The sequence below is a fragment of the Myripristis murdjan genome, chromosome 19, assembly GCF_902150065.1.
Source record: "Myripristis murdjan chromosome 19, fMyrMur1.1, whole genome shotgun sequence".
NCBI classification, from domain to species: Eukaryota; Metazoa; Chordata; class Actinopteri; order Holocentriformes; family Holocentridae; genus Myripristis; species Myripristis murdjan.
Genome location: NC_043998.1, coordinates 26,005,972 through 26,033,471, shown reverse-complemented (window position 1 = coordinate 26,033,471; position 27,500 = coordinate 26,005,972). Strand labels below are relative to the sequence as shown.

At 43.7% G+C, this 27,500-nt stretch overlaps 2 protein-coding genes across 2 annotated transcripts in view; both read right to left on the bottom strand.

The window, feature by feature from the left end:
* The window catches only part of htra1b (HtrA serine peptidase 1b), a 34,559-nt gene extending 10,474 nt beyond the window's left edge, over positions 1 to 24,085 (bottom strand). The window contains exons 1-4 of the mRNA XM_030077217.1: positions 23,617 to 24,085; positions 15,056 to 15,155; positions 13,593 to 13,707; positions 12,997 to 13,086 (exon numbers count right to left, since the gene is read on the bottom strand). Coding sequence (XP_029933077.1) covers positions 12,997 to 13,086; positions 13,593 to 13,707; positions 15,056 to 15,155; positions 23,617 to 24,085 — 774 coding nt within the window. The remainder of the gene's footprint in view (positions 1 to 12,996; positions 13,087 to 13,592; positions 13,708 to 15,055; positions 15,156 to 23,616) is intronic.
* Positions 19,062 to 27,500, bottom strand: part of plekha1b (pleckstrin homology domain containing, family A (phosphoinositide binding specific) member 1b) — a 50,704-nt gene continuing 42,265 nt past the window's right edge. The window contains exon 13 of the transcript XR_003930050.1: positions 19,062 to 19,083. The gene's annotated coding sequence lies outside the window, so the exon portion shown is untranslated. The remainder of the gene's footprint in view (positions 19,084 to 27,500) is intronic.

Genomic DNA, 27,500 nt, shown 5'->3' with positions numbered 1-27,500 from the left:
CTTAAAGGAAAGTTAAGGGAAAGTAGCGTTAAACTTAAGAGGGAAGATAAGGGGAACGTAAGGGAAAAGTTAAGGGGAAATTTAAGTGGGAAGTTTAAAGGAAAAAAGGGGAAGTCAAGAGGAAAGTAAGGGATTAGGTTAAGGGGACAGTAAGTAGGAAGTTAAGGGGGAATTTAAGTGGAAGTAAGGGGGAGTTAAGGGGAAATTTAAGGGAAAGTTAAGGGAAAGTAGGGTTAAACTTAAGAGGGAAGATAAGGGGAACGTAAGGGGGTAAGTTAAGTGTAAATTTAAGTGGGAAATTAAAAGGAAAAAGGGGTACATTAAGAGGAAAGTAAGGGATTAGGTTAAAGGGACAGTAAGTAGGAATTTAAGGGGGAAGTTAAAGAAAAAATAAGCGGGAGGTTAAGGGGAAAGTTAAGGGGAAGTTCACAGGAAAGTGAAAGTGAGGAGGAAGTTAAGGACAAAGTAAGGAAGAATCAAAGTTTAAGAGATTTAAAAACTCAAATCATGATAGGGACTAACATCTTAAGGGGAAAGTTAAGGGTAAATCAGAGTTCAACACATTTTATCACACAGATGACACTTAGGGGGAATCAGTGGTTCCTGGTGTGTGTGTGTGTGTGTGCGTGCGTGCATGCGTGCATGTGTGTTCGGCTGGATCTCTTTCTGGCAGCAGTTGGAGCCTGATGGACGGTTTGGCTGGGATCGCTTTTTGGCAGCGGCACTAAGAGGACGAGCCGCTCAGCGTGAAGGTGAGGTGACTCAGCCCTTCCCATCATGCTCTGGGGCGAGCATCACTGATAGAGAGGTGACATGGCACACACACACACATACACACACACACACACACACACATACACACACACACACACACACACTTGCCAAAACAAGGCTAATCGCGGCCAGATCTTGTCATGTGTTTGTGATTATCAGAAAACAAGGTGAGAGCTGTGAAACTGAGCACACACACACACACACACACACACACACACCCGATCAAACCTGGAGGAGAAAACACACCACAACGAGCACTTTAAAGGACCATTCCACTGATTTTGAATGTTTGAATGTTTGACGCCTTATAATTTTCTGCCTGGAGAACAAAGTCCTCAACACTCAGAAACCACACAGCTGATGATCGGCTGTGGAAAGCAAAACGTTTCCCCGCTTAGGGACTATTTTCCCCGGCGGAGGAGGAGGAGGAGGAGGAGGAGGAGGAGGAGGAGGGAGCGTTTCAGTGTGAAAAAGTCCTGAAAAGCCAACAGTGCTGCTGCTTTTAGGAAAACTCATGTGGAGGACTTTATTGGGCTGATGGAAAACTGGAGTGAAGAAAGTGTGAAGGCTCTGAAAGTTCATGTTCATATCGTAGTGGGATGAATGGCCTGCAGGGGGCGCTGCAGACACAGGCCAGAGCACACAACCTGCCAACTGTGTTTGTCCACAGAGAGAGAGAGAGAGAGAGAGAGAGAGAGAGAGAGAGGACGCTGCTGGCCTCTTCTTCTCCTTCCTCTTCTTCTTCTTCTTCTTCTTCTTCTTCTTCTTCTCCTTCTTCTTCCTCTTCTTCTTCTTCCTCTTCTTCTTCTTCTTCTTCTTCCTCTTCTTCTTCTCCTCCTGTTGTTGTGAGAGTCAGGCTGACCTGGCTCCGGGAGGCTGAGACGTTTTCATCAGTGTCACACTCCACTGAGCATGACTCGCGTCTGTCTGTCAGCCTGTGTGTGTGTGTGTGTGTGTGTGTGTGTGTGTGTGTGTGTGTGTGTGTGTGTGTGTGTGTGTGTGTGTGTGTGTGTTTGCTTAGGTCTGTCCAGATTCCGCACTGACTGAAGCTCTGCCTGTTTGTGTGTTTGAGTCTCGAGCCTTACTAGTGTGTCCTCTGTGTGTGTGTGTGTGTGTGTGTGTGTGTGTGTGTGTGTGTGTGTGTGTGTGTGTGTGTGTGTGTGTGGCGCATGTGTGTTGCACATTTCCTCTATTAAGTAACAAGCCTGAAGACTTTGACCCACTTTTGGTAAAAGAGAGAGAGAGAGAGAGAGAGAGAGAGAGAGAGAGAGAGAGAGAGAGAGAGAGAGAGAGAGACATCTGCAGCAACAAAGACGTGATTTTCCACTCAATACCAAACAACTCTCTCTCTCTCTCTCTCTCTCTCTCTCTCTCTCTCTCTCTCAGTTGTGGAGTTTGATTGACAGGCCAGGGAAGTGTGTCTGAAACCACAGGTATGCCCAACACACCTGTATATGACTCACACCCCTGCGCTCTGCATGTGTGTGTGTGTGTGTGTGTGTGAGAGAGAGAGAGAGAGAGAGAGAGAGAGAGAGAGAGAGAGAGTGTGTGTGTTGTGTGCTTGGGGTTAGTCATGCATTTTGATGGAGCAAAATAAAACAGTGGAGACCAGACGGCGAGCTTGTTTACCTCCGACTGGATGTGAGGTCTGCATTCAACACACACACACACACACACACACACACACACACACACACACACACACACACACAGGGTCTCCTCACTGGGATCGATGGAGTTTTATCTTCATGATGAGGTGATGCTCATGCTCTCAGGACTCCTGTGGGCGTCGGCCTCTGGGTGCAGCTCACAGCCAATCAGAGCGCAGCACGGTGCCAGATCGACAGCACCACAGCCAATAGGACGCAGGAGAAAAAACGGAAACGCAGCGAGGAGAAAGTAAAATGTGGCTGCCAGCTGTTAGCTAGGCCAGGGAGGTGAATGTTGTGTTTCCAAACCCCTCACACACACACACACACACACACACACACACTATCTCTCCCCCTTACTCTCACTTTAAGGTAAGTTTAACTTAATTTAATTTAAGAATGAATGAATGGAAGTCAATTAGAAATCGCCCTCGCTGTGCTAGGGGAAAAAAACACAAAACTCAATGCTCTGTGTCACCCCCTGGAGGTGGACACACACACACACACACACACACACACACACACACACACACACACATGCGCATACACACACACACACACACACACACACACACACACACACACACACACACACACTATCTGTGCTGAACACTGGGAATGTGTGGGGAAGCTGAAATGAGGCCCGACCTTAATTGATGGTTTTTGCTAATGAGGGCATTAAACCCCCCCCCCCCCCCACCCCACCCCCCCCACCCCCCAACCCCTCCAACACACACACACACACACACACACACACAGACATAAACAAAGTGAGCATTGAGCTCAGTAATCAGGACATAAAGCTCCTGTGTCAGCAGAAACTCTGCTCCTCCTCTACCTGCTGCAAGGCATTCTGGGAAACGTAGGCGCTGCCTCATGTAAAGAGCACGGCCTGTGTCCTGGGACTCCATCACCTCACGACACGTTTCGTTTTTCAAACTTTACTATAAAACGCATAATACTAAAAAAAATCAGATTAGCTCTCTGCCTCTGGTTCGAATCATAAGAACTCCATTACCCATAATGCCTTGTGCTGAACTACAGCTGAAGGCGTCTGGGCTTTGCAGTCTCACCGCATCGCCCCATAAAAACCACAAATCCTTCATTATAAGCATCAGTCATAAACGGTAAAGGTGACGGTTCATTAAACTTCACTTTGATTCTACAGTGAACAAACAATAACATGATAATTAATTTTTACTTAAAACACAGAAAACTGTTTATCATCAGCTCATTACAATGTTTTATTCACTAAATGAAGGAGCTGTTAATGTTTGTAAATCTTTAAGATCTCATTTGTGAAACATCTACACACACACACACACTCATTATTACACTTTGTTAATGTCTAATAGCTGGTCTATAAATGTCTATAAATATGATTTGTTGGTTATAAAGTTGCTGCTGGTGATTATATTAACTTGTTAAATGGTTAGTAAATGCTCTGTTAACATCTATAATCCTTATTTGTGTGTTTATTACTGAGTTCCTATGGTTCTGTGCGGACCTGTGACATTTCTAACATTAATAAATAAATCATTCGTTGTTATTTTTTCTCTGACGGTCGTGGCTACAGACTGCATGCACAGCTAATCCAGCTAATCCAACAGGAGCGTCATCAATAGCCAATCAAATCAATTGTTTACACAGCAAAAACGCAATATCTTACCAAGATTATTTGTCTTATTTCAAGTCAAAAATGTCTTATTACTAGTCAAAATATCTCATTACACTTAAAATAAGACATGATCACCTCAGAAGTAACTTGTTACTATTTAGACAATTTTCACTTGTTTCAAGTGAAAATTCACTTGAAATAAGTGAAAATTTGCTTGTTTCATTGGCAAAATTTGCCAGTGGAAAAAGTGAAAATTCACTTGAAATAAGTGAAAATTAGCTAGAAACAAGAAACAAATTTTGCCAATGAAACAAGCAAATTTTCACTTGTTTCAAGTGAATTTTCACTTGAAACAAGAGACAATTGTCTAAAAACAAGTTACTTCTGAGGTGATCATGGCTTATTTTAAGTGTAATGAGATATTTTGACTAGGAATAAGACATTTTTGACTTGAAATAAGACAAATAATCTTGGTAAGATTTTGACTTTTTGCAGTGTACCTTTCAGCACCAGAGAACAGCGGAAGAGAGGAGATGAAATGAGAAAAGTAGAGAGAGAAAACCGAACTTTTAAAGATGAACGGACGGACCGGTACATGTTCATTTTCCAAACCATGGTGTCTCTCATGCTGTGAAACTGTGACGATAAAATAAAAGTGACAACGTTCAGCGTCACTATGAGACCAAACGCGGGTCGCTTGAGGAAACGGACCCGCAGAAGACCGCCATGATATAGAAATGTACATATTTAAATTTTTTTTTTTTATATAGCACCTTTCCAAACCAAGGTTACAAGGTGCTTTCCAATAAAAAAAAAAAATTTTTTAAATAAAAAATATGTTGTTGATTTTATTGACATCAGGGTTCACTATTTAGAGCAGGGCCACTCAGCTTCAGACGGCTCAGGGGCCACGCAGCCAAACTCAGCAGTGTCCAGGGGCCGCAAGCTAAACACGTCTGTCCTGTTTTGGACGTTTAAATAATAATTTGGTCGCAGGCGACAAGACGAGTCTAAACTTTACTGAAACACAGAAAACAGCTGCATTTCCATCCAGGGCCAAAGCTCGCTGAGTAAAAGACGGTCCTGCAGAGATTCATGATGAAATGATCAGGTTACAACAAACTGAGGCTTCACTCCCAGAATGTGGACAGAACGTGCAGCCGGCTCAGAGGTTCAGACTGAAGTGAGGCCACATCTCACTCCCCTGGAGCATCAGACAACAAACAGGCTTCATCCACAAAATGTTAGTGATAGAAATGATTTGTCCACCGACTGAAACTCAGTAATTAGATAGAATTAGTGTTGCAAAGGGGTGGAAAGTTTCCAGTAAATTTCCTGGAAAGTTTCCGAAAATGACCATGGGAATTTTCGCTCAGGAATATTGGAAATTTTCAGGAGATTTTTGCTGTCACTTTTTTTCCAATTTTTCCGAAAATTCCTGGGAAAATTCGGCTCGGGAATTTTTGTCGTCATTTTTTTTGTCATCAATTTGAATGAGGTTTTTTTAAAAAAAAAATCCATGGGAATTTCAATTTGGGAATTTTGGAAATTTTTGTTTTTGTTGTTAAGGTGAATGGGGCAAAAATAAACAATAATCAATAAAATGAATGTCAGCATCAATATCACCACTTTTTTTAGTTGCTGAGGGGGACATACAGTGCTGTGAAAAAGTATTTGCCCCCTCCCTGATTTCTTATTTTTTTGCATATCTGTCACACTTAAATGTTTTGATATTAGATTTTGATATTAGACAGGAGTGGCCTGGTCAAAGTCCCGACTTAAATCCAACTGAGATGCTGTGGCATGACCTTAAACAGGCCTTTCATGCTCGAAAACCCTCCAGTTTGGCTGAATTAAAACATTTCTGTAAAGAAGAGTGGGCCAGAATTCCTCCACAGCGATGGAAAAGACTTATTGCCAGTTATGAAAATTCCTGAAAATTCCCTCGAAATTCATTATAATGTAACATGTTGGCATGCATATCTGCTTATAACAAACCAAAATGTTTATTATGTATACATGTATATGATCGAGTGAATGCAGTGAATATAAATTCCCGAAAATTCCCGTTTATTCCTGTTTATTCCCATCAATTTCCGAAAATTCCCATGGAAATTTTCCAACTTTGAAAATTCCAGGAATTTTGCAACACTTGATAGAATAACAATATTTTTATTATATGACAGTGGCGGGCCATATAAAAATGACGCACGGGCCACATGGGGGCCACGGGCCACAGGTTGAGTAGCCATTATAAGATTCGGACCTTTGATGGGAGGAAATTTTAGTAACTGGACCTCTTTGAATTTGAATTGCATACCCCTGCTATAGATGTTAATGATATTTAGTAAATAGTTAATTAATTCAGTGTTGTGTGTCTTTAAACGTTCTTTGGACGGCCCTTATGAAGTTGAACGGTCTGTGTTGAGAGTAAACTCACAACTTTGCAAGAAAAACCAGTGAAAACCAGTTTGTCCTCCTCCTGTTTGATCCAGTCAGAAGGAAATCCTGCTGGTCTGAGTCCAGAACCCCAACCTCCTCCTCAGCATCTGGACTCTGAAGAGACGTTGCTGTGACTTGGGCCGATTCAGAAGAAAACAATCTGCTGATTCTGGGCTCAGATCAGCAGGATCTCCTTGTTCCTGAGGCTCAGAGCAGACAGTGAAGGCAGCACACGAGGAGGAGGAGGAGGAAACGTCGTTTTTTAATAAATTTGTGACTTCATAATCACAGAGGCTTTGAGTTTTTTTTCTCATAAATTTATGACTTTAATCTTGTACGTTTTTTTCCCAGAATACCCCCCTCCCCTCCTCCGCACCAACACGCCGTCGTAGAGATCTGATGGTGGAGGAGTAAACACTCTCTTGTCCTTCTCTTTCTTTACTCTCTCTCTCTCTCTCTCTCTCTGTGTGTTTTGCTCTCTCGCTCTCTCGCCTCGCTCATAACCAAACATCCCAGATTCTGCCTGAACAAACACGGCGGCGGGCGGCGAGGCCAAGAATGTGCTGGGAGAAAACCAGCGAGGGGAGGAGGAGGAGGAGCGGGCGGGCGGTGTGCAGGCGGAGGAGCACGCCTCGAGGTGCAGGAGCAGCCCGGAAACCCTGCAATCCCCACGCTAATCCGCCCTAATCTGCTCGCCCGCTAATCCAGGGCATGTTTCGGTAAACACTTCCTGTAAAAAACATGAAACCATTTTGTTTTCCTCTGCGACGTGACGGTGAGTCAGCGAAAAACACATTCAGCAGTGCTAGGGCAGCGGTGTTCAAAGTGGGGTCTGGGGACCCCCTGCGGTCCTTGCAGGTCGTCCAGGCGGTCCTCAGCAAAACGAGGAATAATTTAATTTTGCTGTCATTTCAGTTCTTGTGTGAGAAAAAGAAATCCAGTCCAACATGACTGATGATGATGATCTGATGTTTACATCAGAAGAAGACGAAGAAAAAAGTCTGAAATACTGTTTTTTTTGTGACTTTTTGGGGGGGATAATTTTCTGGTATTTTTGTATGTATGAATGTATTTATTCATCACTAATTTTGTAACTAATATTTATGATAATAATAATAATATTAAACAGTTTTCTTGTTTTATTAATTTTCTGGTTTTGCATTTATTTATTATTTATTTAGTCATCAATAATTTTGTATCTTATGTTCATGTCATTTTTTAGATTTTTTTCCACTAATGTTCTCATGTCTGTATATTTTTTTAGAGCTGGTGTGACTCAGGCCTCAGGGGGTTCATTCGTTATGAAACAGAAACACGAGCTCGAAGTTATGACACCTGGAAAGTTCCATGATCAACACAAACCACAACGTCTTTTCATATCAGAGTCGCCTCCTGTGGGGGCCGACGCGGGGTCCCGGGGGCTCAGGGGGGCCAAGCTGGGGCCTCAGGGGGGCCGACGCGGGGTCCCGGGCCCCCCGTGGGGCCGACGCGGGGGTTAGCAGTGGAGGTTATTGATATCAGTTGTTATGTTTCCAGAAGCTTCTGAATGAGAGCGGCTCGTGGTGGAAAGTGGAATGTGTCTGCGAGGCGTCAGCGTCCCGACGCCGAGCGAGCAGCTTCCTGTCTGCACACGCTCACTGACGCACCTGTCACTCACACCTGACCCAGCCGTCCAATGAGACGCCAGCATCTCCCTGCACCTCCGTCTCCACTGTCTGTCTGTCTGCCAGCCTGTCTGCCTGCCTGCCTGCCTGTCTGTCTGCCTGTCTGCCTGTCTGCCTGCCTGTCTGTCTGTCTGTCTGCCTGTCTGCCTGTCTGCCTGTCTGCCTGTCTGCCTGTCTGCCTGCCTGTCTGCCTGTCTGCCTGTCTGCCTGTCTGCCTGCCTGTCTGTCTGTCTGTCTGCCTGCCTGTCTGCCTGTCTGCCTGCCTGCCTGTCTGTCTGTCTGTCTGTCTGTCTGCCTGTCTGTCTGTCTGTCTCTGGCCTGTCTGTCTGTCAGAGTTTCCTCTCTGCTCAGATCTCATGTTTTCTCTCTCAGTTTGTTTCCACAGGCAGAAACACGTCCGCCGCCCGGCCGCCTGCCAGCGCCTCAGCCCCGCCCCCTTTCCCCCCCACCCCCCCCTGCCCTGACTGCAGCTTTAAAGGGACAGGAAACCAAAAACATGCAGTTTCTCGTGAACAGTTTGAGAGTGTGTTTGGTTTCCAGACGAGGCTCGGCTGCTCACAGCTGCTGGTTGGGTCATTTGACTAATTAGCATAAGGAGCTAATTAAGCACCAAACACTGGAAACGGCTATAATTTAGCTTCTAGTTTAGTTTGAGAGGTGATCAGAGTCCAAATCCCTGTTTGTGATGTCAAGAAATAAAACAAATTAAAAATTAAAACTTAATACTGCGTACTGCTTTTTAAATGGATGTGGATCTGATTCGGCTGATGAGGAAAGGCTGCAGGACTCAAACCACAGACTGAGACTCTGGTCGCCTTTCTAAATTGATTAAGTGCTTAATTTTGACATAATTTATGCAAATTATGCAAATGAGGAAAGGTCACATGACTGCACCATGGATGGAGCGTTCAGGGACGCTGCGTTTATTTACAGTAGACAGCAGAGAAACCAGACGACTGAGAGACAGCGTCAGGTCAGAGAGTACGATCTGTGTGTGTGTGTGTGTGTGTGTGTGTGTGTGTGTGCCTGCCTGTGGTGTTTTTTTGTACCTCGTGAGTTCACGTTAGCCGCAACCACAACTGCAGACCAATTTGTGGATTCCTGCAAAATTTCAGACAATTATCCCATAAACATCCCCCCCTCCCCTCACACACACACACACACACACACACACACACATACACACACCCCACACACATGCACACACACACACACACACACGAAACTCCTGTCTATGTCTCATGTAAAACTTTTCACAATGAACCAACATCCTGATGGATCCATGAGTCAGTCTGTGTTTTCATATCGATATTTATTCATTTATTCATCTGAGGAAAATTCACTTCAGTTTGTCTTTTTATTTATTTATTAGAGATGCACCGAATCCGAATTCATATTCATGTTTCTGACAAATGACGTTTTTCTCAAAGTTAACTAATTAATATTATAATTATAATTCTGTGCAGCCTCGGGTTTATTTGTGAGGGACGACTCTGATCTGGATGTCAGAGACAGTCAGACTTTTACTTTGAAGGAGCATAAACCCAGACATCATATATCAAACGTTTCCTCTTTGAGCCACGCCCACTTTCTCCTGAATCTGAATCTGAATTATTTTGCCCCAAAACAAACACAAACACAAAGAGCGGCGCCTCTGAACACCTCTAGTATGTATTGATTTGTTTACTTATTTATTCATGTATTCATTCAGTTATTGCCATTATTATTATTGTTGTTGTTTGGGTAATTCATAATTTTGTGATAATTCATGTTGTTTCTTTCTAATTCTGAAAATGCAGTGTTTTATTTATTTATTTATTTTTAATTTTCAGATTATTTCTTGCTGATCAGCATTTTTCTGCCATGTTTCTGATTTGTCCAGTTTCCTGTTCAGGTCATGTTTTATGTATTATTTTAGGTATTTATTGATTTCTGTTTTGTATGAGAAAGTTTCATCTGATGATAACAATCATGCAGTTTATGTGAAAAACTCAGAACTTTTTTTTGCAATAAACTCAAATGAGCATCATTTCCTGCATGTGACTTAATTTTGTGTGATATTTTTTTTTTATGAATGAATAAAAAATACATACATGTGATCAGTTTTAATCAAACTACGTTCCTCCTGGCAGATCAAAACACAGCCGAGTTTGAGTTTAGTTTCAGTTTGATGCTCAAAATGTTTCAGAGGCTTTTCTGCAGAAGAGGATCAGTGTCAGTCCTGCCCCTGTGTGTGTGTGTGTGTGTGTGTGTGTGTGTGTGTGTGTGTGTGTGTGCGTACACAAACAGACTCTGGCGGCAGCATCACGGCCTGTTTCAGTCTGATGGCATTTCAAGATGGCAGGCAGGATGTTTGTGTATAAATGGCATTAGCAGGTCTGAACCTGCAGCCCGGGCTCTGGGCACGAAGGGGAGGGTGTGTGTGTGTGTGTGTGTGTGTGTGGTGAAGGTGGCTTACGGTGTCCTATGCTAATGTGACAATACTGAGTGAAATGAGAGGCCGGCGCCCAGCTGCAGGGCGTGTGCGGCTGCTTCAAAACTCTTAAATTATCTAAATTAGAGGCCGGCTGCAGGATGAAGGTTATTAGAGGTCGTGTCTCCGCTCTGTTTGTCAGATGAACCCGTTGCCGCGGCGGCAGGACGACCTGCGCACACGTCTGCGGCCCCGGGCGCAGCAGGACGTCCCGTGCCTGCTCGTGTCCCACTGTCTTTTTTTTTTTTTTTTTTTTTTGACTTAAATGTTATGATGTAAACCTCTATATGTTACCACTGTGGTGCAACATTAGAGCCGCTGTTGGAGTGATGGGCGGGGCTGAGTCTCAGGTGGGCGGGCCTACAATTCAGGTGGGGGGGGGGGGGGCAAAATCTCAAGTGTGTGAGTTTCAGTTCAAATTTTTTTCACGAACGAACAAAGCGGCTCTGAGAAATGCATTTATCACTTTTGCTTTCCTTTCCTTTCCTTTCCTTTCTTTTTTCTTTTCTTTTCTTTTCTTTTCTTTTCTTTTCTCTCTTCTTCTTTTTTTTGTTGATGCTTTATGTATTTACCGCCCTATGGAAAAGTTATGGAGTATTATCATTTATCAATATAAAATAAAACTATTTTTTGTATGAAAATATATATATATATATATATATAATAGAAAAATATATAATAATGTCATACTCCAATATAGAGTTAGACTTTGACTATTATTATGATTATTATGTGTATGTGTCTGCATTTTATCTGTGTCTGCATGTGTGTGTGTGTGTGTGTGTGTGTGTGTGTGTGTTAGGTTTATTTACTTTGTTTACTTACGAAATATGTTATATGAGCTGTACATTTTAACTCTCACTGATAAAAAAAATAAATAAATAAATAAAAAGAGCTGCCTGAAGGGGAAAGAACGACAAGTTTTCATTCTGAAAAGCAGTGAGAATTGCCCTTTAATCTCCATGTTTCCTGTTGGAGGTGACACACACCGGCCTGCTGCCATGCTGCCAAAAAAAAAAAAAAAACTACACTTTGTGGAAAAGCCCACTTTCAGAGCTGATCCAGGCCGTCCTGCACGAAAACAAGCCACGGCCAAAAAAACAACTGACCCTGAGTCAGGCCGCATGAAAACCTTCCCTCTGCACATATCAATTTCCATGAGTCATGCTATTATTTTGCTGAGGCGCCTCGTTTCGAGCTAAAATTAAAACCAGGCGGCAGGTTCAGAGCCGATTTTCCAGTCAGGAGGAAATAATGCAGGATCCAGTTTGTGTTGGATAAAAAAAAACTACAGAGAGGGAATGAAAATAAGAGACCAGTGACTTATCTGTCTGTGTGAGAGTTCAAACAGGGGGAGAGAGAGAGAGAGGGAGAGAGAGAGGGAGAGGGAGAGAGGGAGGGCGAGCGAGGACAGGAGCAGAGGAAGTTTCCAGAAAGCTCAGAAAGTGTCCAAAAACAGAAGCAGGAGGTCAACAGAGGAGACACAGGAGAGAAGAAAGAAGAGGAAGAGACAAATGTGATGGGAAGAGATCAGAGGACGCGGTGACGTCTTCAACCAGCAGCCAAAAAAACACAAACAACTAAAATATCAGAGGAAGTCTTTAAGGGAATATTTCGGGTAAAATACACCTTTTCCCCGACTCCTGCAGACTGAGACCAGATGTTGGACACCATTTTCACGTCTGGATGTCAACTCCACAAGATCCACTGTGTAAATAAGACAGCTTAAAGTTTAACGACAGTTTAAAGGCTAACGACTCCCATAGACTTCAAGTCTTTATGCTAAGCTAACAGGAAATGCTACCCATAGGAACTGATCCACTGGACGTCCAGAGGTGGAGAGGGTGTCCAACATCTGGTCTCAGTCTGGGGAAGTCGGGAAAAAGGGGATTTTGCCCAAAACAGTGGAATATTCCTTTAAGGGATGAAGAGAAAGCCGGTTAGCACAGGTAGATTTCTGCAGGAGAAACCTGATCACTGTCGCCATGGAAACCCCTACTCGTGTTTCTGAACGGCTTTTTTTTTTTACATGTGAGCAAGTAAGGAAACCGACACACACACACACACACACACACACACACACACACACACAGCTCTGTGTTGGGGTTGGTTCGAAGTGACATCACACATGATGTCACCCGGCTGTCATGTGCTTCTCAGCTTGGAGGGAAACGGGAGACAGTCTGAGCATCTTAGTGATCTCAGTGAAGCTGGAATCACAGTGTTTGCGTTTTTACTTGATCAGTGACAAAAATGATCAGTTCCTGAACTGAAGTTGTTTTTTTCTGTCAGTCGCCTGACTGTTTCAGCTCAGGCGTGAAAGTCGGCGTCAGAGAGAGAAATCAGAAAGCAGAGACAGAGCGAGGAAAACCTCACCGGCGTGTCGATCTTGATCAGAGCGATGTCGGCCTTCTCGTCGACGTCCTTGATCTTGGCGTCGTAGGTCGCGCCGCTCTTCAGCTCCACCTGGTGGGGGGGATGCAAAAATAATTCAGAAAATAATTCAGAAAGTCCAATTTGTGCGAAACAAAAACACAAACTGGATGCACCATGTTTGGGTCTCATTAAAGTCCCAAAATGTTCCCACCAACTACAGCTGGGACGAGGTGTTTATCTCCCTTTTCAATATTATCATGATCCTCAGGTGCCCAGTCGATATGCATTACAATTTGATATTATGGTTTATTGTGATTTAAGTTTTTTGAATCCTCCTCTAGTCTGTGTCTGTAAAGTTTGATGAGGCTGTGATTCTCCTAGAGGTCACTAGAGGTCATTTTCTCCAGCTTGGTCCAGTTGGACAAAAGTCTGTGCCTGCAGTGAAATGGCTGCTATGGGGGCCAACATCATCACACAGGAATCAAATGTGGCTCATTGAATCCACAAGAGTCTCAGCTTTCCAGTCAAAGCCAACTGATGCAGCTCCAAGACTGTTTAGGCCCCGGTTCTTATTCTGATCTCACTCGGAGACGAACCTTCACACGGTGCTTGTTGGCCACCACGTGAGCGTTGGTGACGATGAGGCCGTCCTCCGACACGATGAAGCCCGAGCCGCTGGCCACCGCCACCTCCCGCTTCGAAAACATCATCCTGACAGACAGACAGGCAGACAGACAGGCAGGCAGCAGGTTATTATTTCATGCTCACACAGTAAAAAAGTCAATCAGAAGCAGAAACTGTGCTCTAACTTTGTGAATTCTGTTCGACAAACCACTCCTCCAAATTAAAACACAACTGATACCCACCCACAAATTCAGTCGCTAATTTAAAAAAAAAAAAAAAATCAGTGTTTAAAACAGAGGCGGTCACAGCACAGGCACTGCAGGAGAGCGCCTCCCCCAGAATTATGTTTTTAGGGCCTTTCCCTCGATTGTAGGATATTTCTATATTAAAATTCACAAATTTAGAAGCACACAGTTGTGGGGACTTCACTGATCACTTGACTTCACACTCAAAGGAACCGTCTGTGGCAGCGGCTAGCACTTCATCTTTGTGGGCTGTGAATCTTATGGCAAGTAGATGATAATTAGCAAGTAAAATATCTTCAAAGTCTTTGAAATTACCCTAAAATTACATCAAAATTTATCTCAAAATTTATTGAAAACCCAAAATTTTACTTTAACAGTGCCACAAAACTTGTTCTAGATGAATACTTCAGGAATGTCATGAAGTCTTCCCACGCGGCACTTAAATGCAGCTTCAGTTCTGTGCAGTTCAGTTGTGTTTGGTTTCTCCAGGAAAACCACCGAATAGAAATCATAAATTGGGTTTGCAGCATCACTTGGGAAGTTCAGAACGAGTTTGGTGAAACGGTGAAACTGCAAAGGAAAACTTTTTGTTTTTAATAAATTTTGAGGTAAATTTTGCTGTAATTTTGGGGGAATTTTAAGGAGATTTAACAAAAAATTACTTGCCAACTGTCACGTTACTGACCATGAAAGTCACGGTCTGCTATAAAATGAAGTGCTACCACACACCAATTACAATTCTGCCTTTTCCTGTGGCAGCGAATTGGATCGCTCCCGGTGGAAAAATTACATACTCAGAAATTACATGTTTATGTAAATGTGATCTGGATGACAGCTAATGACAAATTAGCCCTTTAACAAAAAAAAAAAAAAAAATGTTCTGTGGACTGTTTAGGGAGTCCAAGTTAATTTGTGGTTTGCTGATTTGTCTCAAAATAAAAGTCTGTGCTTTTACTCTGAAAAGTCTAATGACTCCAGACTTGGGGTCTCAGCCTGTCAGCCTGGGCTGAATACAAACTGACCAAAGGTTTTTGCTTGACATTACAGTTTCACAGATCTCCCGTTGACTTGTAATGGGCAGTCCAACGGGCCCAGAACCAAAACTTATCTTCATCACAGCGGTGACATCACTGTGGTGACGTCACTGTGGTGACATCACGGCGGTGACATCACGGCGGGGTGGTTCTTACTTGCGGTAAAGCTCGATGTGAACCACGGCGGGAGCGATCTTCTCCACCACGTCAGCGATGAAGTTGTACTTGTATCGCAGGCTGTCGGGGTTCTGCTGACCTGGGGGGGCGGGGCAGACTGTCAGTGCACTGAACACACACACACACACACACACACTCTAGAGTGCGGACTGGGCCACATATTTGTGTCCAAACCCGAGACCCGAGCCCCAGATTTCTCTCGTCCTCCGTCTCTGGGTTACATTACAAACAGCCTACGTGTTGCCTTCACGGTCAACACGTAAACGCCAGCACTGTACAGGAAGTTGCCAAACCGTCGGGTAGACACACACACACACACACACACTGGCTCAGTCATTGGACCACAGCACCCCTGCATGTCCCCTGAGGCTGTTTGACTGGGATTTGGGGTCGAAAATGTTATTTAACCCGAGAATCTCAACGCACTCTGATTGGTTAATCCTGGACATGCCTGTTCAGGGAGCTGTGAGTGTTTTTGGTGTTTTGGTGTTGACGGCCACCTCCTCTCACACATTTGTAAAGAAAAAAAAAACATCCAAATTCCATTTCTGTGAGGTTAATTTTTCATTTTGACAGAGCCAGGCTAACGACTCCCATAAACTTCAAGTCTTTATGCTAAGCTAACAGGAAATGCTACCTATAGGAAGTGAACCACAGAGGAGGAAATGGTGTCCAACATCTGGTCCCAGTCTGGGGAAATCAGGGGAAGAAAAGGGGGATTTTGCCCAACATGATGAAGAGAAAGCCGGTTAGCACTGGTAGATCTCTGTGAGAGAAACCCGATCACTGTCGCCATGGAAACCCTCACTCACGTTCCTGAACGGCTTTTTTGGGTGTGAGCATGTGCAGGAAAAGAGAGTGGGTAAGGACACACACACACACACACACACACACACACACACACACCATGTCTAAGTCTGGGGAAGTCAGGAAAAGGGGATTTTGCCCAAAATGTTGGAATATTCCTTTAAATGTTCTGGTCTAGAACCCTCGGGTGTTCTGCTCATGGCCTTTTAACTCCCTGACATCTGGACAACAGCTGGCCTTCTCAGCCTGCCTTGTAATTGAATTTTATTTATTTATTTGTATATTTAATAATGCACTTTAGCCTGTTTTTGATTCCAGTCTGTCCTTTTATTTACTGCCTTGTTTACTTTAAATATGCAGCCTCTCATTTTCTGGCGTCTGTGCACTTTTACCTCGTGCTCTCAGCCACTCGTTTCCTTTTTAATCCTTTGCTTTTATTTACTCATTATTTCTTCCTGTCTTTGTTTACTTGTTATTTATGTTCTGCTTTTCATATCTCACTCTTTTCATTGCTCGAGAGCCGTACACTTTCCCAAAAGATAATTGGAGTTTTTCAATTACGCTCCCAAACTCTGGAACACCTGACCCAAAGACATTAGAGAGGCAGTCTCTCTTGAAACCTTCAAACGACAGTTAAAAACATCTTTTTAACCGAGCCTTTTTATAGTATGACTTTCACTCAATATCATATGCTCCAACATTTTAATCCATTTTAAGGCATTTGTATTCTTATGCATGACTGATTGTCTTTTACTTCAGATTTTTAGCTGTGTTTTAATGTAACGCACTATCTCTCATTTTCTTTTTTATCCACTATTATTCTTCCTGTTGATGTTCTCAATTATTTATTTATCTATCAATGTGTATGTATGTGTGTATAAATATATATATATATATATATATATATATATATATATATATATATATATATATATTTTATTTTATTTTATTCTTTTTATGTGAAGCACTTTGAGCTGCATTCTATAGGAAAGGTGCTATACAAATAAAGTTTATTATTATTATTATTATTATTATTATTATTATTATTATTATCATTGGTGCTTTTATTTTGGCTGGTTTTGTCTGTTTCTTGTTGGTCTTCATCCTGCCGCTGCTGTTTCCTCAGCTCCTGATTTTATTGTCTTTTTTTTTTTTTTTTTTTGTTTTAACTTGGTGCCACATGTATTTGTATGAAAGGTATTTTATTAATAAAGCGGTTTGTGCGAGCTGCTGAGCTCAGGAGGCTCGGGCTGCGGCTCCTGAGTGGATCCAGATGTTCAGACACGGCAGCAGGAGAGACGAGACGGCCTCTTTCTGTGGTTTCGTTTTTCTTTTTGAACTTCTTTAAACAGTCCATACGTAATCCATGCCGCTGTCTCTTTACGTAATCCGGCCGCCTCCCCTCCGCCCGCACATCTGTGACGGCTGCACGTCTTTATCCGCTCGTCTGTAATCAGCTCCACCCGTCAGGACCAGAGCAGGCCTTCCTCCGCCGGGCTGACTCTGTTCTGTCTGCCTGCTGCCGGGGTCACGACACTTTGCTTTTACTTCTTCAGCTTCAGTCGTCTTTTTTAGAAAAGTACGTGACGCTGCAGGATGACAGGAAACAGCCTCGCCTTCAGTTTCCTGTTTGCTTGAATTAAAAAAAAAAAAGAAAGAATCATAACGCCTGAAGTCCAAAGAGAAGAAGAAGAAAACAAACAAATGATGTCAGAAATACGTCTGATTTATTCTGCTAACGGCCAACACAGCGTCCTGTAGCGCAATTAGCAAGGCACCAACACTGCGGGTTCAATTCCCTCCAGGGCCAGATGTACTGAAAAGGGTCATGTGACTGCAAAGTATGTTGGGAAAAAAAGTTAAATGATGACAAACAATTTGTTTGCAATTAAACGTGACATTAAAAAAATACTGTCTTTTTCTTCATCTGATCTGTTGTCTTTGTTCAAGGACAAAAACAAAGTATTAAAGGGATATTCCAACGTTTTGGGCAAAATACTGAGTAGCGTCCCCTGTTAGCTTAGCATTAAGACTTGAAATCTATGGGCATAGGCGGAAATCACGCCCACCCACCAACCCAAAAAAAAAAAAAAAAATCATTGTTAACACTAATAAATAATTTTGAATAATATAGTAATATAATAGTCAATGAAAGCACAATGCAAGCGGTGCTAATTATAAATGTAAAACAGTGTGTTTTAAGGGTTAAAAATGTATGAGTTTGTCTCTAGATAGATATCTATTTTTTTTTTTTTTTTTTTTTAAATAAACTTTGTACTTTGAGTTTGATGTTGTAGAGGCCCACAGTTACAGTTTATAATTTAAACGTATGAGGGCTGTGCATTTTAAGTTGCATTATTTTGTGGCATAGTTTCATTTCATTTTCTTATTTAATCTCAAAGGGACAGTGTACAGCTCAAACATATACTGTATGTCACTATTTGATGCCATATCTTGCTTTGTTTTTTGTTGACACTACAATAAATCTGTTTTTTGAAGAATAGTTTGATGTAGTTGGATTATTCAAGGTATTTCCTCTAGTTTTAGAGTTTATTTTGAGTTTCTAGCTCCTGTAAAGCTACTTTGATGGACTGTAGTGGAAATAGAACAGTGAGCAAAGATATTATTGCTTTTAATAGCATTATTTAAAACATATGAACATGCTGAGGGGTCAACGCTTTCAAAGGAGCGTAAGAGAGAAAGAGGGAGGTCAAGTCGTGCCAGACAGACATTTTTTCATGTCCCCTCTGGGAATAACTCTCTGGAGTTTTGCTGTTTATTGTCCCCTCCAGTAATGAAATGGGATTTTCGCCCCGTCTATGGGAGTGGCTTGACCAGTCACATCCCTGTGGGTATAAACTGCATATAGCAAGGCTTTTTTCTATACCCTCACTTTCTTATTATTGCATTTATTGTTGAAATATTTTATAGGATTAATGCACATATTTAGACATGATGCACATTTCTAAGGCACATATTTTTATCTCTGTTTTTCTGTTTCCTATAATTTAATTCAGCGGTGCTTATATTCATATTACTTATATTACTTATGTTTTCCTTTCTTACAAACAAAATGTCACAAAATCTGTTGATGCAGTTTGGAAAACCACACTTTTTTTCTGCTGCTGCCGATCAGTGTTTTGATACGGAAGTCTTGAAAACGCTGAGAAATACACACTCACTCACACACACACACACAGCTCCGCTTCAGCTGGAGAGCATGCATGTGGCTGTTGGAGTGGCTGTAAAACGCTGCATGGTCTTTATTACAGCGTGTGTGTGTGTGTGTGTGTGTGTGTGTGTGTGTGTGTGTGTGTGTGTGTGTAAACAGGACCGTGAACGTCACCTCAGACATAAGCAGCTGTTTCAGGCCTCGTGTAAAGTGACGGTTTTGCTTTTACTGCAGTGTGTGTGAGTGTGTGTGTGTGTGTGTGTGTGTGTGTGTGTGTGTGTGAGGTAGTGCACGACGGCACACAGACTCTGGTAGCGAGTGTCGTTGGATCTCCAGCGTTGCGGCGAGGCTTTTCGATAAAATTCGTTTGATCTCTTCTTCTTCTTGTCTGATAAATTGCGTCGTGGCGTCATGTGATCACAGGACAGGAAGTGACAGATCGCTTTCACAACAAAATCCCACATCTGTATTTATATATTTATATATACATTTATTATAGTTTGTGGGATTTCTGTCTGCCTCCTTTATACAAATATAACTGCAGCCTGCCTCTCTCTCTCTCTCTCTCTCTCTCTCTCTCTCTCTCTCTCTCTCTCTCTGTCTGTCTGTCTGTCTGACAGAATAAGTGTCAGAGTTTAATCTGTGTGTCCTCTGCTGTTTAATCTCAGATTAGGCAGCAGAGACACATGCCATTGTGTTAAGTGAAGTAACGTTAGCATCCTGGCCGCGTGTTAGCCGATGTTTTCTCTGCTAGCCTGAGCTCCTGTCCTGGATTATAATCTCCAAACTGCTGCTTATAATCTGGTGGTCTCTGCACTGAAACACTCAAATAAAAAAAAAATCCAGTGTTTAAACTGTTTTCAGGGAATCTGAACTGAGCCTGAACCGCAGTGAGTCACACCGTGCTGTCCAGACCTGCCAGGCTCACACACACACACACACACACACACACACACACACACACACACACACACACGAAGGAAAGTTTGATCTGGGTTAAATCACTCAGAGTTTGACCCAGATCTTTAGGAAGTTACACAATCCACCAATCAGCTCCAAGAGATGAATCATCACACAGGATCTAACATGGCGTGTGTGTGTGTGTGTGTGTGTGTGTGTGTGTGTGTGTGTGTGTGTGTGTGACTGAGATGTTCCAGATTTCTCTGCTGGCCCAAACAGATCAAATCCTCCAGAGACAAAACTCGACACCCGTCAGAGATGAAGAGATGAAAGAGGAGAGGAGACGAGGAGACAAGGAGAGGAAACAAGAGTTTATGAGAAAAACAACAGGGAAGAAGGAGAGGAGGAAGAGAGAGAGAGAGGGTGAGAAAAAGAGGTAGAGAAGAAGCAAAGCAGAGAAGAAGAGGAAGGTGAAGGAGAGGAAAGTGCAGGAGAATAAGAGGGAGGAGAAGAAGGGGAACAAGAAAAAGAAAAGAATGAACAGAAGGAGATGAAGCAGAAGGAGGAGGAAGGAAAAGGAGGAAGACGAAGAGGAGAAGAAGAAGAAGAAGAAAGAAGAGGAGGAAAAGGAGGAGAAGAAGAAGAAGAAGAAAGAAGAGGAGGAAAAGGAGGAGAACAAGATGGAGGAGAAGAAGGAGAAGAAAGAAGGAGGAGGAAAAGGAGGAGAACAAGATGGAGGAGAAGAAGGAGAAGAAGAAGGAGAAGAAGACGAAGAAGGAGGAGGAAAAGGAGGAGAACCAGAGGGAGAAGAAGGGGAACAAGAAAAAGAAGGAAAAGAAGGAAGATGATGAAGCAGAAGGAGGAGGAAGGAAAAGGAGGAAGACGAAGAGAAGAAGAAGAAGAAGAAGAAAGAGGAGGAGGAAAATGAGGAGAACCAGAGGGAGGAGAAGAAGGAGAAGAAGAAGCAGAAGAAGCAGAGGGAGGAGAAGAAGGAGAGGAAGAAGAAGCAGAAGAAGCAGAGGAGGAGAAGAAGAGAAGGAAGAAGAAGCAGAAGAAGCAGAGGGAGGAGAAGAAGGAGAAGAAGAAGAAGCAGAAGAAGCAGAGGGAGGCTGCGACCTCGCTGAACTCCAGCAGGAGCCGGAGAGAGCAAACAAACTGCGAGTGTGTTCACAGCTGCAGCCTCAGATGCTGCTGAGTGTGTATTCCTTAATGCCCTTTCATCACAACCTGCACACACACACACACACACACACACACACACACAGGAACCGGGTTGTTTTTGCAGCAGGGCAGGTACTCTGGATTTCCTGGCCTCATTTCAAGACATTTTGACCTCGTTAAGATAACATGAGGTGTGTGTGTGAGTGTGTGTGTGTGTGTGTGTGTGTGTGTGTGTGTGTGTGAGTGTGTGTGTGTGTGTGTGTGTGTGTGTGTGTGTGTGTGTGTGTGTGTGTGTGAGATTTAGAGGTGGAAAACAAGCCATTTTTAGAGCTGGCTGCAGAGCGAGGAGCTGATGCGAATCAGAGCCGTCAGCAGCCAATCAGAGCTGAGAGTTGGAGGCTTCAGACAAAACCAGAGTCCTGATAACAAAAAAAAAAAAACCTCCAAGTTCACGTTTCATCAGAGCCGCTAAAGGGCCATTCCACTGATTTTGAAGGTTTGGTCTGTTCACTACAGCTCCTCTGTGTTTTCCACGTCAACAAACTGTTTATCAAATCCTAAAGGTTTCACAGCTCAGAGTCAAAATGTGAGTTTGTGGTTGAAGCAGCCACCTTATAATGTTCTGCTTCCTCAACATTCAGAAACCACACAGCTGATGATTGGCTGTGGAAAGCAAAATGTTTCCCCGGGGACTATTTTCCCTGGCGGAAGAGGAGGAGGAGGAGGAGGAGGAGGGAGCGTTTCAGTGTGAAAAAGTCCTGAAAAGCCAACAGTGCTGCTGCTTTTAGGAAAACTCATGTGGAGGACTTTATTGGGCTGATGGAAAACTGGAGTGAAGAAAGTGTGAAGGCTCTGAAAGTTCATGTTCATATCGTAGAGGAATGAATGGAAACCAGCGGCTGGAGGAAAGGGAGGAGGAGTGATGTGGCAGCTCTGAAACCCCACTGCTCGCTTTGGGAGGAGATCAGAGGGACGTTCTGGAGATTTAATTCCTCCTGATCATGCAGACGCTCTGGGACGGGGCTTTAATCCCAGAGAGGCTCTGCAGGTACACAGATTACAGAAAAGCAAGCCACGCCCTCCGACCTGAGCTGTCACAGCGGCCAAGAAACACAAAACGAAAAGCCACCGCGGCGCCAAACGGCTACGGCAAACCTGGTGACACGACGCCGGGGGGAAGGTCACGGCGTTCGTCCTTTAGGCGACTTGGATGTTGAAACTAAAATTCGGTTGTGTTTGGAGAAACTGATGTGTCAGAAGCCTGCCCTCATCGCTGCAGAAACACACAACAAGTCCCGGTTCCCATTTTTTAAAGGAAATTAAACATCTCTTTTGTTGTTACTTCCCTATTTGAACTGGGAAGTAGATCCGGCAAGTAGCGTCGGCAGGAAACATCCGCATAGTAACCTTGCGCCAGGAGGAAAACAACACTAACACAGAGTATTATGATGATTTAAAAAACAACGAGTCCCGGTTCCCATTTTTTATTTTGAGAAAATTAAACACCTCATGGCTTGTTGTTTTCCTGTTTGAACTGGAAAGTAGATCCGGCAGGTTGTGTCTGCAGGAAATGTCCACATGGTAACCTTACGCCGGGAGGAAACTACACTAACAAACCGGATTATGACAATATAAACAACAATATTCCCAAGTTGTTTCCACCGGCGCAAAGTTACTGAGTTAGAACAAGAAAATAAGACGTTTAAGTTCTTCAAAAACCAATCACCAGTTTAGCGCACTGCACCTTTACCAGCCAGCAGGAAACACAGAGGTCTGGTTTCTCTGTCTGCCCACAGGGGGGCGCTGTGTTACGACCGTCTCCCATAGCAACAAGTGGAGTTCAGCTGCACTTTAACACAATGGCCAGCCATCTGAACCGTGTTAGATGTGATGCTGCTGCCGACACACACACACACACACACACACACACACACACACACACACACACACACACACACACACTCACACACACTCACATTACTGAAATATTTCTGCTTAGTCTTATCAAACTTTGGACTGTGAAAGCTTCAGCACTTCCAACTTATTGTCTCTCCCATACACACACACACAAGCACACACACACACACACACACACACACACACACACGCACAAGCACGCACACACACACACACACACACACACACACACACACACACACACGCACAAGCACGCACACACACACACACACACACACATACACACACACACACACACACACACACACACACACACACACACACACACACACGCACAAGCACGCACACACACACACACACACACACACACACACACACACACACACACACACACACATACACACACACACCACAGTCTCTCCAAACTTTTCCTTCTTCTTCCAACATCATCTCCCTACTTTTTCTTTCTCTCCGCACTGTGATCTCTCTCTCTCTCTCTCTCTCTCTCTTTCTCTCACACACACACACACACACACACACACACACACGCACGCACGCACGCACGCACGCACACGCGGCTCACCTTTCCCGCACGCGCCCCTCTGGATGAAAATCACCGGCGGCTGCTGCAGCTTCGTGGCCCGGTTGCTCACGCGCTTCAGCTCGCAGATGTTGCGGTACGAGACGCCGTCGCTGCCGCACACCGGCTCCGAGCTCGTGCACACGCACACGCCGGGCTTCGCTCTCCTCCGGACGGTGGCGGACGCCTCCACGCCGTCGGTCACCACGCACTCCATCCCCTCGGCGCACTCCGGCTCCTCGACGCGGCCGGCGCCGCCGCACGGCTCCCCCTCGCCGGACGCGCACACCGGGCAGCAGTCGCAGCGGTCCAGCACGTCCCCGGCCAGGCAGTCGGCGGGGATCGGCGCGCACTGCGACTTGTCGCATTTCTCCGGACAGCCGATGGCGGAGCGCCGCTCTCTGCGCGCCTCCGCCAGCAGGAACGGGCAGGCGAGCGCGGCCAGGACGCACAGGACGCAACGGAGACGCATCGCGGAATCACGGACAGCAGAGGGGAAGCTGCGGCAGAGGAAACCGGTGAAAGCGGAGAGCTGGAAAAGGAGTAAACGAGAGCAGGTTTGAGCGTCGGGAGGCTGTGGAAGCTGCGCGGCTCCGCTCCTGTGTCCGTCTCACCGGCCAGACTGCAGGGAGCGCAGACCGGCCCGGTTTATAAAGACTGCAGCATAAACACGGGACCGGATTGGCGGGCATGTGTGACGTCCACCGGGGGAGAGAGGGTGGTGGGGGTGCGGGGTGGGGGTGGATAATAAAACACAGGAATAAAAAGTATGACAGGAGTTAGTCGCAGCATCTCTGACTCTGACTCTCCTCTTCAAGTCTCTTCAAAGTGACCAGAACTTTATTTGTCTGCTGAGGCTCCATCACTGTGACACTGAGGGAAACACTCAAAGCCAAGCTGCCGCTGTTTTATGGCTGCAGAATCACATCAGATAGAAAAGGTCTGCATGTCTGGTGCATCAGTTTAGACACATTTGCCTGGAATTCAGCATCTCATGTCTGGGATCTTTGGGAACCTCCGGATCTCCTCTAGAGTTTCTTCTTTCTGTATTTATTGGTGTAATATTTTCGTAGGACTAATGCACATATTTAGACATAATGCTGCATACACTTGTTTACAAAGTTGTAAGGCAGATGTTTTTATATTTCTTATTTCTTTTTCTATTTCTTGTAATTTAGTTCTTAGAATAAAAAACTCCCGCACACTGCTTGCATCATTTGCAAAGGAGAACTTTAATAACAACGTTTCGGTATGTAGACCTTCATCAGGTTATCTTGGTATCACCTAGTGTAATTTAGTTCTTCTCATGAGAATTTGAGCAGCTGCAGCTGACCCCCAGGAATCAATAAAGTATTTCTGATTCTGATTAGGATAGAAACTAAGACAAAGGATGAACCGGTGGCTTTAAACTCTGCCAGTGGCGCTGGCAGAGTTGATTCATTTCCCAGTTTTCCCCTGTGGGTGAAAAAATGAAACAACCAGTTTAAAAAAAACGGACTTTACCTTGGCAGCAGAAAAGAAACAGAGAAGAAACAATGACAAAACAAAATCAGTTCAAGAAATTCATATCAGATTTGCATCCAAAAATAAATTTTATATTGCCACATTTTTGAGATGGCGTATCAGGGCTGCTGTAGGAAGAGATTAAAGTCTTAAATCTGTACGGAAAAAAATCAACAAATCTGAAATTAAATTTGCAAGAAAAAATTCAGAAATTCTGAGGTTACAGTTGTAAATTTACAAGAAAAAAAACTCACAAATTTACACAAGAAACCTCAGTAAAAAAAAAAAAATATATATATATATATATATTTTGGACTTTTTAGTCAAGGAGCCACATCGCTTTTCAGAGTTTTTCTCAAAAATTTTCGACTTTAATCTCAAATTAGATTTTTGTCTTCCAAATTTATGACTTTATAATCACTGAATTTTCAAGTTTTTTTCTCACTTTAATCTCTAGTTTTTCTTGTAAATTTACAACTTTAATCTTGAAAATTCAGAGTTTTTTCTCAGAAGATTCCCCTAGTATTTTTTCCTCCTCACAGGCGCCCTAACATGCCGTCATACATTTTATAGACGCAGAACAGCTGACTGTTTTTTTCTCACTTTCACTTTTTGTATTTCCATAAAATGTATTTTTTTTCACCCTGTCATTTTTTTCTAGCGCTGAGTGACAGATGAGAGCTGCAGGTTTTTGACCTGGCAGGATGAGACAGTGTTTATTATTTATCATCAGTTATTCTTTATATAGGAATAAAGGGATGTAAAGGAGCAGGTGTGCAGGTGTCCTCCTGTCTCTCCGGGACATGCACGCATTACTTGTCCTTCATCAACCAAATATTCAATTAAACTGAACTAAATCCAGTTTTGATTGATAAACGTTCACCAACACAGCAGCTCGTGGCTGTAAACCAAGCATCATGCTTTTACTTTTATTTACTGCCGTTCCCACTGCTGACTTCTGTTTTTCATTCATGTTACTGCTCTTCCATCTTCCAGCGTCTCTGCCTCCCTGCTGGTTTTACTGGGTTTTCTCAGCTCTGCATTTCAAGCATTTTGATTTTTTTTTTTTTTTTAATAGAGAGTAAATCGTGTGTGTTGTTGATTATCCACAGATCCTGTCCCCTGCAGCAGCCTGGCTGGACTCACTGCTGCTGTTGTGTATTAAATGTTCTGCTGGTTGGTGGAAGTGGTGTGTGTTGCAGTGTGTGACACCTGGGAGGGAAGAGCATTTTGCATCAACGTTCATTGATTCAAACATGATTTCCCTGTCCATCTATCTATCTTTCTATCTGTCTATCGATATATCGATATTGCTATATATATGTATATATGAAGTATCTGTGATGCTTCATAATGCATCATGAGCAAACAGTGAGTGTGTTTCTCTCTCTAACATCCGTCTCTGTTCTCTCTCTGCTGCTGGCTTCGGTTTCCTTTGACCTTGAACGCACCGCTGGTGTCTCTGACTGTATAGATTTTTCCACAGGCGGCTGGAAAGATCAACTGCTCTTTTTTTTTTTTTTTTTTGAGGACTCAGCTCTTTCGAACAGGAAGAGACCAGCGGTTCTCTGATCTGTGAGCTGCTATGTCAACAGAGAGACCAGATGTTGGACACCGTCTCAACCTCTGGACGTCCAGTGGTTCAGTTCCTATGACTAGCATTTCCTGTTAGCTTAGCATAAAGACTTGGAGTCTATGGGAGTCGTTAGCCTGGCTCTGTCAAAGTGAAAAATAAAGCTTCCAGCAGCTCTGAAGTGGACTGACTCACACAGAGGATCATGTGGAGCTGAAATAAATGGCTGAGGATTTAAAAAAAAAAAAGAAAAAACAAAACTCAGTTGGTTTGAGGAGCAGTCAGATGGTGGCGCTGTAACCTCTGAACACATTTCTCCTCCCGTCTGTCACTATGATCCTCACACCGCTGAAGGTGGAGGAAGATCCACCACTAACTTCACTTCAACTGAAACCAGTTGAGTTTGCTTGTTTGTTTGTTTTTTATTCCAAGACGTGTAGTTCATATCCTCCTGACAGCTAAGCTAACAGGAAATGCTGCAGATAGCAACTGAACCACTGGACGTCCAGAGGTGGAGAGGGTGTCCAACATCTGGACTCAGACTGGAGAAGTCGGGGAAAAAAGGGATTTTGCCCAAAACAGTGGAATTTTCCTTTAAGGGATGAAGAGAAAGCCAGTTAGCACAGGTAGATTTCTGCAGGAGAAACCCGATCACTGTCGCCATGGAAACCCTTACTCATGTTTCTGAATGGCTTTTATTTCTTACATGTGAGCATGTGCAGGAAAAGAGAACAAGTAAGGAAACTGATACACACACATGCACACACACACACACACACACACACACACACACACACACACACACGCTGTA